At 35.7% G+C, this 15411-nt stretch overlaps 2 protein-coding genes across 7 annotated transcripts; both read left to right on the top strand.

The window, feature by feature from the left end:
- The first annotated feature begins 505 nt into the window (after positions 1–505).
- On the top strand, positions 506–7674 carry LOC137949865 (uncharacterized). 4 transcript variants are annotated; one of them, XM_068796081.1, is made up of 16 exons: positions 506–639; positions 758–789; positions 899–1010; positions 1145–1242; positions 1446–1542; positions 1636–1725; positions 2151–2213; positions 2327–2401; positions 2485–2550; positions 3017–3094; positions 4563–4670; positions 4788–4865; positions 5930–6049; positions 7087–7130; positions 7207–7271; positions 7420–7674. In XM_068796081.1, exons 1-16 carry the CDS (start codon positions 607–609, stop codon positions 7422–7424), a joined length of 1164 nt encoding a protein of 387 aa, XP_068652182.1. In that variant the 5' UTR covers positions 506–606; the 3' UTR covers positions 7425–7674. The 4 variants fall into 4 exon arrangements, with proteins under 4 accessions (XP_068652182.1, XP_068652184.1, XP_068652181.1 ...); XM_068796083.1 differs by having other exon boundaries at positions 7207–7261; positions 7420–7673; XM_068796080.1 differs by having other exon boundaries at positions 7204–7271; positions 7420–7673.
- A 1911-nt stretch (positions 7675–9585) lies between these two features.
- Positions 9586–13062, top strand: LOC137950895 (uncharacterized). 3 transcript variants are annotated; one of them, XM_068797557.1, is made up of 5 exons: positions 9586–9730; positions 9828–9870; positions 12012–12056; positions 12185–12240; positions 12767–13062. In XM_068797557.1, the coding sequence occupies exons 1-5, from the start codon at positions 9666–9668 to the stop codon at positions 12870–12872; spliced, it is 315 nt and encodes a 104-aa protein (XP_068653658.1). In that variant the 5' UTR covers positions 9586–9665; the 3' UTR covers positions 12873–13062. The 3 variants fall into 3 exon arrangements, with proteins under 3 accessions (XP_068653658.1, XP_068653660.1, XP_068653659.1); XM_068797558.1 differs by having other exon boundaries at positions 9603–9730; positions 11984–12056; positions 12767–13061; XM_068797559.1 differs by lacking the exon at positions 9828–9870 and having other exon boundaries at positions 11984–12056; positions 12767–13058.
- The last annotated feature ends 2349 nt before the right edge of the window (positions 13063–15411 follow it).

The raw sequence follows: 15411 nt of genomic DNA, 5'->3' as shown, positions 1-15411 counted from the left end.
TACGTACTGCCGCTTCTTATTGGTGGAGAGCCCAAGTGTCGGATCGAGGACGGGAACGTGCTAACGCACAAAATCTGTTGACAACATTGGGGTCAAGATAATCAAAGAAAAATCTAAATCTCCTTTAGGGGTTTTCCTTTTGGTGGAGCAGTCACCAAGCAAGTTGTAGAGGGTGAATAACTTTTGCCTGAAATTTAAAATTTTAAAATAATTAAAAATAATTCTGAAGCAAATAGAACGATTGATGCTATTAAAAAATTATAATTTAGATAAAAATATTTGCCACCGTACTCATTTTTTGTTGGATATAAATGAAAAAAAAAAAACCGGTTATTAATCAGAAATAGGTTTTGGAATCGAAAATACTGTTGAAAATGAACACCATGCAGCCACGCACGCGGCCACGCTTAGGCCGCTCGCGTCTTTCCAGCACGGTGCACTTCAGCTAACTCCTTTCAAACGCTTCCCTCATCCGACCCAAATTTCAAATTTCCCGTCCAGTATCCACCCGGTCGAAAGTTACCCTCGCTTTCTTCCGCCATTTCTTTTTTTCGTTCATAACAACTGTTTCCTCCATTTTCATCTTTCGCTGCATACTTCTCACAAATGTCTGCAACAGATCTCGACTTCGGTTTAACGGTACAGTGTTTTCTTCACAGCGCGTTTTCCGTATTTGTACTTCCGTTACCTTCCTCCTCCGCCTTTTCGCCCTTTTCTTTCTCCATTTACGATAATGACTCGGTTTACACTGATGCAGACATCAACTACGCATTCCGGTCTCGGAATTGGGTGAGAATATCTTTCTTTGTCGAGGGATCTCAACACTTTGTGTCGACTCCATTTCAGTGCAGTATATTTTTTGTTTCTTTTCCTGCATTTTGATTTTGGGTTGTCTCAGGGACTATGCTTTTGCTGATGTGGGAAATCTGGATCATTGTACAAAGTATCTGAACCAGACTTTGGTTACATATGGTTTTCCGGTGTCACTCGATTTGTTTGCAAATGATCCGGTGAGATTGTGATGCGTCTGCCTGGTTGATTGTGCATTTGCTCGTTTATTTGTTTTTTCCGACTGGATCAGGAGTGGGATACAGTGTGTCTGCGTAATTTGTGACTCATGGTCGAATGTTTTTACCGTTGCAAGGTCTCAATTGCACGTACTTGTAACTGCATTTATTCATTGCTGCAACAGCGGCAGAGAGACATTGAATATAGGGAGTCAGCTAACGAACAGAAGCAGAGGTGAATTTTCGTTTCAGTTATGATCTAGAATTCCAGCTCTTAGATGTCATCTGATGTAGAAGTAATTTTCTCGTATACAATAAATTACTGTTGTTATTTGATGTCATTTGCAATATATTTGATATATTAAAACTAATTAATAGAAAATTAACAAAATATATAAGTATTTGTACTATGTTTTACTCTTTTCTATGTTGTTGCAGGTTACAATCTGACATATCAAGGTTAGACAGCAAGATTGAAAGACTCGAGGCACAAATAGCTACCAAAGAACGAGAAATAGCAACCATCACTTGCTCGGTCTGCTGAATTATTTATTTTCTGCTTCCGATACTGTCAATATTACAGCTCATGGATTTAGTATATAGCTGCTGTGAAATTTCATATTAACAGGAGGCTAAAGCTAGAGCAACTCTCAAGGGCCAAATTGAAAAGCTCCAGCAGGAAAGGGATGAATTTCAGAAAATGGTCATTGGTAATCAGGTGCAGCTTTTTACCTCTGAATGCACTGGTGTTCGCACCCATCCTATATTTTGGGCTTTAAATTACACGTATGCCGTTTCTTCCTTGTATTATGTTTACTCACGTAGCTGACCTTACCATTAGAGGGACAAAGTAATGTGGAGGATGGAGATGAGAGATGATGATGTTGATGATGCTATACATGTATTCACCAATTTTCACTTTGCTAATCTCATGCTTTGATGGAATCTTCTAGTCGGAAGAGGTGCATATTAGGTTGAATACCTTTAATTTATTCAGAGAATTCATTTAGCTCTGGTTCTCTATCAATGAAGTTGACATCTTCCCCACATTAGTGAGTTTGGACTGTATGTCCATATTAGGTTTTTGTTTTGGAAATGGGTGACATCATAACACTATCTTATGTTGCTTTGTTTTTTAAAAAGCAAGTCCGAACTCAACAAATACATGAAATGAAGAAAAAAGAAAAGGAGTATGTAAAGTTGCAGGTGATGTGATTCTTCTTTCCATTGCTGTTCTTGAATGTTAACAGCAGAGGCAATTTATGGTACAAGGTGTGACGTGTTGAACTAACAGTGGGATTACATATGTTCTTCTTCAGGAGAGACTAAATCAAGTATTGATGGAAAAAAAGAAGGAATCCAGATCTGGAATGGAAATAATGAATTTACTTCAGGTGCTGATTAGTTCAAAAGAGTCATTTATGAGAAAGGCCTATCAACTCTGTGTACATAAGGTCTTCTGTGCTATTTATAACAGAAAGAAGGACGGCAACGTGGAACTTGGAATGGAAAGAAGGCTGACAATGATTTCTATAAAATGATTGTAAGGAGGAATCTTTTTTAAATATTTTTTGTCTTGGTTTTCCAACATTTCTAAAGTAGTATTTTTTATGACTTCAAAATTTTATGAAATTGAAAGGCTTTATATAAGAATTAACAAGTAGAAGGAGAAACAAGCCCTGAGCACTACAACTTGATGATGGATAACTCCCTCTCTGCAAAAATGTCCGCTTTCCTTAAAATATGATCCCATGAGACTAACATGGGCAACAAACATCAACTACTTCTCATTTAAAAAAAATGAAAAATCAACTACTTCTACATATGCATGGTCCAATGGTAAGGGAGGTGGGAGCATCAGAATCTTTTCTTCAGCTCATGGCTTTTGATTGAATTTCCTTCATTGGCTAGGGAAGAGGAATTTTATTGGGAGAATATTTTGGTAGCATGAAGGAAAGCCAGGTTATTTTTTTAATTACTGATTTCTTTTAAAACTCTTTGACTGGCAGGCAGATGCATACGAGGCGAAGAAGAAAGAGCTAATGGCTGAAAATGCTGATTTAAGGGCTTCATTGCGTTCCTTACAGGTTGCATTTAATCTTTTTATGGTTATTACTTAACATATGTAACTGTTGTTTGAATGGAGATGGTGCAGTGGATCTATACATAGAAAAGGTTCTCTGATATCAACGTTTTCAATAAGATTTTATGATGACATGCTACTGGTTGTCAGTTGAGGTGCTTTTTAAGTTCATACCAGGGATTTCTAAAAACCTTGCATACTGAATAGTGCCTTTTGTAACCAAGTTTTTAATTTCATACTTCAGTAACAAGTACCGAGACAAAACACATACATTATTTAGCTGTTCGGGGAGCTAAACTGATCATTCAAAAACCAAAAAGTTTACAGAACTTGATAAATAGCCTCAAGAGATAATTAGCACCAATTACACAACTATTGTCTGAACAAGACTACATGGAATTGGAGAAAATTGTTCTGTAAACTGTTTACATAGTTCAGTTTTTAATTAGAAACTATTGTTTATCTAATCAACACCAGTCTGACCTATGTTATAGTGCATGAAATACCTATGTTATTGCTTGTTGTTTTAGCAATAAAAACCTTTCACTATTTCAAAAAATAAAGCTTGCATTAAAAAGAACTTGAAATGGATGCAAATGTCTTAAACGAGCTTGTGGTTGTTTTCAAGAAAAAATTCATTACTTGTTTAGGGGAGATATATCCTTTTATTGTATATCTAGTTCTAGAAGATGCTTACTGCAAATTCATTGCTATTGTTGATAGAGCTGTGACAATGGAATGTTTCACATAAAAATTTATGCTCCAGAAAGCTTAGTGTTGATGTATCTGAGATAATAGTGAAGATGGAAGTGGCATTGGCGGCTGAAGTGGTAGCATGGGTTTTTTTCGGAAGAGAAAGGAGGATTTTGGATTATCATAAACATCATCCTCATTATAGTCATTTCTCAACTATGTTGGTTTGGCCTACATAATTCTCCTTCCTTATTCACTGAATTATCTGCCACCACAATAGCTAGGTGATTATCCTTCATGTCCTTCTTCACTACTTATTTTAGCCTTCCATTTCTTGCTGGTCCACCAACCAATATCAACTTCTCATTGTCTTATATGAAGGATTCCTATCTGAGTTGTGCAAAAGGTTTTACAACTGCTGCAAACCTGAAAAGGTGCCCCTCTTTTACCAATGCTCGATATCAAGTATGGAGTTAAAGATTGTGGTCTCCATCACTTAAAGTTTGTCTAGATGAGTCTTCTGTGGGTTATATTTTTTATAGAACTCTCATGTAGTGCATACTGCACATGTGGCATTCTGGAGGAACAGTATTGTAGTAGTACATTCCTTTCTTTGGCCTCCTTATTCAAGATTCTTTGACCTTAATTTCGCACAGGGTGGTGGTTAGTTGACTTGTTGCAATTATCAGTTCAAACTACACTTCATGCTTATGGTTTAATTGCTCTATGGTTAAATACAAACAAGCATTATAATATCTTTTTGGATGGCATTCTTCCAGATGGAAGTGCGTGACCTTCTGAATGCTCCTACTGGACCAAAGCAGATCTCTTCAATGAATGAAAAACATGATATGGAGCCCGCTCAATCTCCATTGGGAGGCAAGACGGTACAAGCTATACACTAAAACACTTCAATTTGTTACATGAAACTGCATCGATTGTTTTTTCTTTTAATATTTTGCTTGAGGTTTTGGTGGCTCTTTAACTGATTGAATCCTCTGCAGGATGTCTTTGACTTACCTTTTCACATGGCTAGAGAACAAATAGAAGAAAGCCTTCGAACTAAGATGACCTCCATAAAGGTAAGCACACGTTCCACTTATGAGCTGTTCTCTTACTAATGGGATGCAGTACATTGTTTATATTGAGGTAAAGAGTCAGGAGAGGGTCAATGTGTGGGTTAGAAATACGTCATATTTTACCTTGACCCGAGTCAACTTGGAAGCCTGATCCAGTTACAGGTTTTGGCTTTGGATCTGACTAGTAATCAGATTATGGTCTAAATTTAAGTTTTAACTTCATTTGATGTAAATGTTTTTTTCTTTTGACTGTTGAAACTCTTTACTCTGGTGACTCTTGAACCCAATACCTCATAGTATGAAACCCCCCTATGTGACCATTGAGCCAAAGGCCTAAGTCACATTTGATGCGAATGTGCCATGATAATTTTACTTCATTAGTTGTGTTGATTTTCAGTATTCCATAGGTAATAAGGTTATGCAAAGGAGAGAAGGAAGAAGTGAGAAAAAGAAGAGAGGAGAGAGTATGATACACGTCCAAGAGAGAAAAGAGAGTAGAGTATGCGAAGGAAAAAGGAGGAAGAAATTAGGGTCTTGGACTTATGCCAAACCCTCCCCCATAAGTCATATTTATAGGTATCAAAAGTATCAATATTACATGTATACCCTTCACCCTAATAAGAGTGAATAAAAGACAGAAAATGTAAACTAATTGCATCAGTGCCATCCTAATTACATCATATCTTCCAACAGTTTGCAAATAGCTATGTACAAATACTACTATTTATGTCACACAAAATACACCGGATGTATTAAATATGTAATCATTTGGACAACATATTGCAGTAGTATTGAGTGTTAGCAACTGGATTGGGTGTCATACTTTTGAATTGATTCTGATTCTTGATCCAATTATCTTGAGTTGACTTATTTCTTGTTTTTTTACTATATATTTATCGACAGACTTAATTGTTATACAACAAAATCTTGCTCCTGATTGTTTGAACTCTTTTCTATAATCGTTTTCATTTTCTCCCGATGGTGAAATGCAAATGGTTTTTGGATTTTCATTCCATCTTTTTGTTAGTTGTCACCGTAAATTTCACTTGTTTCCTTGTTCTTTAAAGGAGAGAATGGTACAACTTCAAGATGCACAGAAGGGAGCAGAGGTCTCTTCTGAGGCAACTGAAAGGGAGCTAGAGCTCGAAGCTCAACTTGTTGAGGCACAAAGCATCATCCAAGAGCAGGTCTCATAATTTTTTGCATTGCTTATTTACTTTTAAAATTATTTTTGCTATTTTGTTATCTTATTCTCGTAGCTGATTATATTGGATTGAGCTTTCATTTTTAGCTTTTTACTTCTAAATATTTTGATGATTAATACATCTGGGAGTGGATTGGGCCCTTGGATTAATGTTCTTGGGATCAAGTCTAACCTGGGTGTGGGGTTCAACAACTAAAAAAAACAAAAAAGGATTCTGGTAGTATCTGCCTATGGTTAACTTATGGAGCTTCTTTGGGAAGAAAGTATGGGAGTATCATGGTGTACACAATGTTGAAGGGAAAAGAAAAATTCTGGAGCACCAAGAGCTTTTTAGATTCATGAAAGTGAAAAAGTCTATCGAATGTTTGATGTGGCATTAGTCCTGCTGTACAGTTCCTGAACATCTTAACATCCGACAGTGAAAGCATGTAAAGTCCTGTATGAAGCATAGCATATACCTTTGTATGTTACTACTTTTGGAAGTTCAATCATGGTAACTGTGTTCTCAATGCTACATATTTTATGGCTAAACAATGCTCTTAAGTGTTTTAGCTTTTAAACTTCTTTATGAAAAATAAATCTTACAGATTTTGAGCTGGATTGTGGTGGAAGTTTGTGATTGATCAACCAGAATAAATAATTGAGTTAATCATTTTAGTTTCAATACATAGTCCTCACACCTCCTCTATGCATAAAGTTCAGTTTTAGCCAATGCATTATCGTGTGCACATTTATCGTGAGTAGTGCCTGTTGATTCTTATGACTAATGGTGTAAACCTGGTTGATGGTTCTGAACGATCATGTTAGTTATCTTCATTCTAAAGCCATATGAGATGCAATCTGGGTTAATGCTTTGGTTCCAATAAGGCAAGTGTGTTAATGAGAAAACAGTTAGATTATAAGTGTATTTACCGATGTGACAACACTTTGCAATTGAATGTCTTTCATCTGTATTAAGATACCTAGTATCATTTGTTGTCTACTACCTAAAAGGGTTATTTATGCAAAGTTTATTTGCAGGCCTCTATAATGTCTAAACATCTTGCAAAGTCTGAGAAACCTAGGTAATGCCACCACACACTCCTTTAACAATAATATTTTGAATGATCAGAAATGACTAAGTGACTATTTTATCAGAAGAGTGAATGGCCATCTAGATCCTGACAGGGACTCGATTCTTCCAGGTGCAACCGAGGTACTTAACGGTAAAACTCTTATTAGCTAGCTTCCTGTTATGTTCCATCACACACTTTCTCACAAATGAACCAACTCAAGCTTTACTGGCAATCCTTATAATTTAGCTGTGGGTTCTCTTGTTCCTAGTTTATTTCTAACCTCGTTTGTTCCTTGCAGGCTAAATGAAACCTTAGACCGACTTCAACTTGTTATCCTAATTATTGTAAAATATTTTTGGCTCATCTTAGGCCCATGTCAGGCTTTGCTAGACAATCACAGCTGGAGAGCAACTCTCTAATGTAATCTTACTTCCTTGATGTAGTTGCCAAATGAATTTTGAAGATGTAGTTCGTTATTATATCCTATGATGATCAACCAATCTATGTTCTTCAATCCGTTCCAATTATGTCTAGGAAGTGGCGGATGATTTCTGATTCCTTATGTCCCAAAAGAAAAGAAAACCAAACCTGATTCTTTTTGTTGCTATGAGAAATACATGAGACGCAACACCTGAAATCTGCTGCCTCTGCCAAATGTCATCATGCTTTTGAGTTCTCAAGCAATCCTCCCTATAAAGAGATGGTTCTGTAGTTAGTTTTAATGGCAATTATTTTGTTCCTATTATCTACAATAAGAAATTAAAAGATCCTTCTGTACAACGCAAACTTTTGAATTTGTAAACTGGAAAGATTATCCTTTTCTCAATCTCAACGACACTTCTGGAAGATTTGGAATCTTGTTTGTGTTTTTTTCTAGGGGGACTTTGAAAGTGTTGGGGAAAGTGAGAGGGAAAGTGTATTTTCCCTTCTCTGGTTAAAATGAATCACTTGTTTGTGTTAGTGTAAGTAATGAAAAGTGTAGGGTAAAGTATTTGTTTGTATTAATGTGCATAATGAAAAGTGTAGTATAAAGTACAGATAAATTATTTGTTAAATAAAATATTTTGATATATTAGATGTCAGAAAAATAAATTAATATTAGTTAATAAATAAAATATTTTATATATAACAATTAAACAAATAATTACTTTTATATTATTAAGTTGTAATCAAATTGTAATTTTGTAATATCTAAATATGAAATAGTTATATAAAAAGGATATTATAAAATGTTTATTAACTAAATATATATTAGTAATATCAAAATAATATTAATTTATTAACATAATTTATAAAAAGTAAAATATTTACACAAATACTTATTTTTATAATATCTAAAAACTAAATGCAATTACTATATTAAAAGTGTTTAAATTCTCACTTTTAAACTAACGTACATACGTAGTTATATTTGTTTAAATTCATTATCCAGCGTACTACACGAACATTGTAATAATAAAAAAATAAAAATATAACTCAATTACCTATTTAATATAAAAAAACTACAATTGTACATACAAAATACAACACAAAAAATATTTAATAGCATTAAAACATAATAATCAATATTTTTGCCACGACTGAATTGCTAATACATCTTGAAAATACGATGATCTTGCATATTGTATTGCAGACTCCTTCTGAGTATTTCTTTGATTTTTCACATCATCCTCAACATCATCACCATTATCACTGTCTTCATTTCATTTTCATTGTTATCTTCACAATGTTCTCCACCAAAATCATTTTCATTTTCATCTTCAAATAAATCCATGTAATCTTCCATGCGTATTATATAATTATGTAATATACAACATATATGTTTTAACAAAATGGTCACAGTATATGGATTTCTTATCAAATAATAAAAAAATCAAAACTGAAGTAACACTGTAAATCAATATCGAAGAGGATAACTCATGCGAAACGCAGAGGGGAAGGTAACCAAATCAAGAAGAATGATTCCAAACCAAGAAGAACAAACCCTTATTTTTGTCGACTCAAGTGAAAGAGGTTGTAAAGGCAGAGGAACAATTCCAAAAATGGAACTGAAAATTAAAATGAGAAGCAGACGAAAGGGTGCCAAGGTGAACTTGCCTGTCAGATAGCCTTTTCCAAGTTCAGCAAAAATTACTAAATGGAGATTATTTCAATATTTAAGAAGTATATATTTTTATTATTTAGTAAATTATAAAATTATACTATCCATTTTGAATTTGATATTTTTATTTAATTATATATTAAACATAATTAGTATTTACAATGAAATAATGGGGTTAGTGTATTTTTGTTTAATATGCAGGAAAAAATGAATATAAAAATAAAAGTAAATTGTATAATGAAAGTGAAAATTAATTGTGGAAATGAATTTACTGTCACTTGTGCGCGACTCGATACTGATACCACTGAAAAATTTGAATCCTTTTCTGGTCTGCCACATCTATCTATTTACGGCTATAATAACCTTCTCGTCCTCCCTGAGGGGTTTGGCCGCTTCTCGCCGCTGAAACTCTCTACTCTGGTTTAGCTCTTCGCTTTGTCAGAATGGAGGTCGATCCTCACGTCTCTGGTGTAGCACATGGAATCGCTTCTGAATGGGAGTTTAGCTGGTTAGTTCTCTCTTGAGTTCCTTCTTTTGTTGTGGTCCTTAAATACTCATTAGTAATGTTTTAGGTTTTAATTTGGCTATTTCGTCTTCTCATTCAGTCGCTCTGTCCCTATTTCTGTTAAGTCCGGCATTTGCACACTGGTAAGATGTTTGTCTTTGCTTGTTAAAGTTGTTTCATGTGCCTCATAGCTTACGAGGTTGTGCAGGTTGTATTGAATTTTGAACAGTTATATATCCATCTTCTTTGACGGTTCTTCTTCCTGATTCTGTTCTATTTTAGTGCATTTACTGGCTGAAGGTTTTTTATACCGGAAGAAATTAAAAATGTGAGTGATAGCTGGAAGAGTTTGATAGATTAAAATTAATTCCTTTGACTTGGTAAACTTAGGAGAAAGAAGTTTGTTATTTTTCCTTTTTTCTGTTGCATGAATGAAACAAGATATCCGACTGTCTGATGCGTATCCTGGTAAAGATAAACTTTTAACTAAGCGCACGCCTCTCGTGTTATCATAATGCTTTTAACTAAGCGCAAGCCTCTGGTGTTATCATCATGCTTCTTGCAGAAATTATACTTTCTTTAGAATGTTGGTTGATACTTTAGTAACCTTCACCGTCAAAATTAGAACTCATGATTTGTAGCTCTAGCTTGTGGAGCTAAACACTCTAAATGGTTTTACTTTTTAATGCTTGGACCTATAACTGAAATAGAATGAGTAATAGCGTATGAGTTTGTTCTGTTCTTTCATTTGCTCCCTAACTTAATATATGTGGGTCATAAATTGATTTGGATTTGGCCCCTGTTATTGTGTTCTGAATTATAAAGCCAAACAGTCTGAGACTGTTTGCCTTTTAACATGTGGACCTCTCACTGGCATTTGAAATGAACAAGTAAGTGTGAGATTTAAGTTTTTTTGGTCTCAGGATGTCCACCTGATCTGTCCTCCATGATGTTGTCTCTCGTTTGTCTTTGCCCCCATTGTTGGCTAATGAGAATCTCAAGCATTTTGATCAAGTATTTAACCATGTCCATCACATATTTTAGTTTGACAATTGTAAGTCTGTGATTGAAACCTATCTTCTGTAGATGCTTTGCAGAATCAGAGACTAGCCTAAAAAAAAAGAAATTATTTGGAAGTTAAACGACGAAAACAATGGATCAAAAGAATTAAGATAACCACGTATCAGCAATAATTATTAATGCTTTGCTATTTATCTGGAACATCCATCATTTGACTTCATTTTTGGCATTTTCCTCGTGAATGTAAAGTTTAAATTGTTCAAATAGCGTAAATCTTTGAAGTTCATCCAATTTGAACTCTTGTTGAACTCTAGTCTTAAATTATAAGATCTTTTTTTCTTTTCACGTTTATATGTATTATACCTTTTTCTTTGAAAGGTGAATGGGGAAAGAATACCTCTTTACTTGCTTGTGGTAGTTCCTGTACTTCACTGTCGCAAAGTTAACATCTCTAGACAGTTCTATACAGCACTTTACACTGGTTGACCATCATTTGCTAACCATGCTTTCAATCTTGCAGATGTGATGCCAAATAGAGTTTGTTCAAGTTTGAACTCCCATGATGACCGACTTTGAATAACTTAACCTAGAAGCAAACTTTATATATGTAGTATATCCTCAAAGACTCTCAACATGATTAACTAATGAAAGAATGTCTTATACTTCTGTTGACTGTATCTGCTGTTGCTATGGATAAAGACTGTTTGGATTGTTGCAGTTCTCTGGTTGATGCACACTAAGGAGAGAGAATATGTAATATGTTGAATACAAATATAAATGACCATAAAAAAAAATTAACCTGCATGTAAAAGTTTCCCTACAGCAACTGTTAACCTTATAATTATGTGATTCAGTATCCTCCCCTATTTCAAGAAGTGCCTTTGCTTGCAGACTGGTAAGCTATGAGGGGAAGTTTGCTATTGAAATTGGCATTGCTCATAGTGCAGTAGCAGTTAGACGAGTTGCAAGAGATGCAACTAGAAACTGGAAGTCTACATAGAATTGTGAATTTCACTACCTAATTAAAATATTAATACACTTGATATAATGACTGCCCAGTTCTTGTCAATCCTGCCTGTTGTCAAAATGGAGTTTCTTTTTCAATATTCTCCATTGTCTTAGTCAGTGTGGTCTCTAGCTTCTGTGTGTTTTATATTGATCTTTACCTATATATTTCTTTGCTGCAAGTTTTTGGAGGTTATACTGTCATTTATTTTAATAGAATTTTGTCTTCAGTGACTTGGATGTTGATTATGGATCTCAGGAGGTTGCTTCTGTCGTCTACGCTGCCTTAGCTGTTGATAAAGAGGTATGCTTAAATACTTGCAAGTCCGAAGAGCATTATTTATTTTTACTATGAAACGTGGTAGAGATCAAATGATTATTGTCTTTAGACATTTTGAGCTCCATTTTCTTACACATAATCTTCAATTGCAGTTGCAACCAGACAAAGTAAAGAGGCAAATGTCAATTTCTGCTGGAAAGCTTTCAGTGTGAGTCACTTACTTTGTCTTGCCTATATTAAAGTGGAATTAGAAGAAGCTTCACTCTAAAAAGATACACATATGCTGTGAGTGATGCAACTAGGACCAAGTTCCTAGCAGTTTTCACAGTTATCCATGGGGCAGCCATGTTATGTGAAAGACCAAGTTCTAGCAAGTTTCACTCTTATGAACGGGGCAGCCTTGTTATGTGAAAGGGTACCAACAACAAAGGAAGTGGGGTACCAATGTGGGGAACTTCTATTTTGAGGTTGGGTTCAGCTCTCGGTGGGTATGGGATGTCATGCATTTGTGAATATAATCATCATTCATAAAAAGGAAACACAAGGGAACTTTGTTTACCACTATCCGGTGGAGCCTACAATTTTTCCCCTTAGCTCTAACACTTAATGCTGTCAAATGCCTTATTCAGCAAAGTGAAAGCATTTATTACAATATTCTTTCGATTCCAGTGGATCATTTGGGTTACCTTCTACGATTTTTGTTATTTTTCTTACATGTTTTATCTTCATTTCAGTCATTTTGAAGCTGTGGAGCCTAGATTTCTAAGAGCATCATTCAGTGCATTCGTGGATATACTGACACTTGCTACTAAAACCATTGAAGAATTTGGACCCAAGTAAGATTTATGTAGTAACTTATACTGTCTTACTGAATCATGTGTAATTGTAGTACTGGTAGGCAACGTTTCCCTCATGTATTGTGTATTCTGATACATGATTATGGAATCAGTCCAACTAGCTTTGCCACATGGGATGGACAAATTTGGATTCTCTACTGTCCGTTTTCCTGTTTCCTAACCATCTCATCTAACTTTAAAATGTGTTATGAATATTTGTGAAAACCAGTACATAGTAATTCAAAGGGCAGTTTGAAAAGCTGTCTTCGAAAGGATATTAGGATATTACAATTAACTGATTATATCAAATTTGACTCAATTTTTACTTTTACTTTTTAAATTTGAAGAAAAATATGTATATAAATATGTTATTTTAGAGAAGTTTCCCATGAGTTTAAGACTTCAAATCTCCTATAACATTCCAAATATTTTCCTGCAGATGTGATTCTTTTAGCTTCTTTAACTACACTGAATTCAAGAATGTCATATTAGACAAGAGATAAAACTAGATTTTAGTTGCTGTGCGTGAAAATAAACCGTCTGTGGTTGTAGCTAAGATCACATAGTGTTAAAAAGTTACATTTTGAAGAACTAGGTTGCCACAAAGGCTTGGAGGCTTGGAGCTTTGTTGGCCGCTCTACATCCTTAATGTTGTACAGTGAACTACTAGTGAAATGAAATATGGCCTGCTTTTTTTTTTTTTTTTTTTTTTTATGAAATTGTTCCGTTGCTGCTGCTCTTATGAATTGCTCAGTCCGCTTAGGTCATCAATCAACTTAGTGAAAGAAGACCTGGTAGACATTGCAGTGCAAGCTAATCAAGTTGACATCCTCACAAAGTTGTCCTTTAGACATTGAAACGTGATTACAGGACCGAGTAGTTTTGCTGGTGACATGTGAAGCTAACTTGATGCAACAGTTTCCCTGAGGAGATACTGCACCCAGTTTGTACACTCCACCTACAATTGATTGTGATGAAGTTCAAGATAAGTTGCAATCATATGCCACAGTTTATGATACAAGCAAATGACGAACATAAGCAAAGGCCAGGCAATCTAGGATTCAAAACTTCCTGAAATGTATTATAATCCGAGAGTTTAAAAAATGAATCGAGGAGAAGTTCTTTGTCCTCAACAAATCCATGTTATACAGCCGCCCAACAAATTTTGTATACTTTCGATCGAAGGGAAAAAGGACATATATATAATAATCAAGAGTTTGAATAAAGCCATGCATAAGCAATGATTCGTCTTCATATATCTGCACTTCTCTGAACTTCGTCTAGTACAAAACAAAGCAGAGATTGGAAAAATTCTTCATTGCCCAAGTATCGTAAAATCTTCCTAATCAATCAACGTAATCCTAAACAAGAGGAAATACGATAACATGACCGACATTCTGCATGTAGCAGTCAACGGCTGGAAATTGTTGGACGGTGACTTGCAGGAGTCTCTAAGCATTGGATTTATTTTCTTAATACTCTTCTTAAAAAGAAAAATAAACTTGGAACTATAGTATTCTCGACAATATCTACTCCATTTAATTAAAGCTTGAGAGGCCTGCTCTGCCGGATCATGTAACCTCTCCTCCCCTGCATTCTCCTGTAGAACCGGATAACACCGAAGTATATATAGCACCATTTAAGCCTCTTCCTTCATCAAGTTCGAAATCCAGTACTACTATCATTCTTATATAACACAGATCCCTGCTGCTATTATCTAGAAGACTATCCATCAGCTTCCCTTGTGAAAATGATGACAGACAACGTTGTCTCCTGCGATAGCTCTAAACCCTTGAACTCTACCAACAGCCGTCGCTATTTTTCACTGCTTCAAGGGGAAGTAGTTTTCTCTGACAGGATTCTCTCCAGAGACAATTCAAAGGGCTTCTCTTCTAGGGTCTACTACCTGGATGGCGCTGGGCAAGTCCCTTTTGAATGGGAAGCACAGCCTGGACAGCCCAAAGTCATGCCACAAAGTGCTCCACTGCCACCGCTTAGCCCTCCACCCACAGTGATGAGCTCCATCCTGGCCAAGGAGCGCTGCTCTCTGCCGAGACCAGGATCGAACCGGTCGAAGACTCGGTTTTGGAAGAAGGGCAGGAAGGCCCAGAACTGCCAACAAGCTGAAAATACTAGTGAATACGATGACGTTGAGAGGTATGACAGTTTCGGATTGTGGAGCTCTGAAGGGAATTTGTTCTCCTCCCCTCGCGATTCTTCTTCTTCTTCTTCCTCTTTCTCCTCTGCATGCCCTTCTCCAGTTACAAAACTGCGGGGGTTGAAGTTCCCACCACCAGAGTTCGGGATGGTGGCCGGACATGCGGCAAACACCAAGAGAAGATCAGGAGTTCAAGGGCTTGACTGGGTTCTGGCTTGCACCCCTTGGAGACTGGCTGGGGTTGGCTTAGCGGCATGAAATCATGAAATTGGATGTAGCATACAATATGTAATTCTTTTTAAACTTAACCTATTTTTTTGTATGTAGATCTGTATATCAGTAACTTTTAAATCTGTTGATGTATTTATTCTTGAGATTCCCATTC

This window comes from Aristolochia californica, unplaced genomic scaffold (assembly GCF_029961685.1).
Source record: "Aristolochia californica isolate CCGP_79_NKW_82.1479 unplaced genomic scaffold, dmAriCali1.0.hap1 SCAF_14, whole genome shotgun sequence".
Classification (NCBI taxonomy): domain Eukaryota; kingdom Viridiplantae; phylum Streptophyta; class Magnoliopsida; order Piperales; family Aristolochiaceae; genus Aristolochia; species Aristolochia californica.
Note: the sequence above shows the minus strand (reverse complement) of the source record. Positions and strands in the feature narration are given on the sequence as shown.

Excerpts from the sequence above, each read along its gene's own strand:
- LOC137949865 (XM_068796080.1), top strand. The coding sequence starts at position 607 with ATGTCTGCAACAGATCTCGACTTCGGTTTAACG. Across the intron at positions 1,543-1,635 it reads TAGCAACCATCACTTGCTCG|GAGGCTAAAGCTAGAGCAAC; the intron begins GTCTGCTGAATT and ends TCATATTAACAG. Across the intron at positions 7,131-7,203 it reads GCAAAGTCTGAGAAACCTAG|AAGAGTGAATGGCCATCTAG; the intron begins GTAATGCCACCA and ends CTATTTTATCAG.
- LOC137950895 (XM_068797557.1), top strand. The coding sequence starts at position 9,666 with ATGGAGGTCGATCCTCACGTCTCTGGTGTAGCACATGGAATCGCTTCT. Across the intron at positions 9,731-9,827 it reads TCTGAATGGGAGTTTAGCTG|TCGCTCTGTCCCTATTTCTG; the intron begins GTTAGTTCTCTC and ends CTTCTCATTCAG. Across the intron at positions 12,057-12,184 it reads CCTTAGCTGTTGATAAAGAG|TTGCAACCAGACAAAGTAAA; the intron begins GTATGCTTAAAT and ends CTTCAATTGCAG.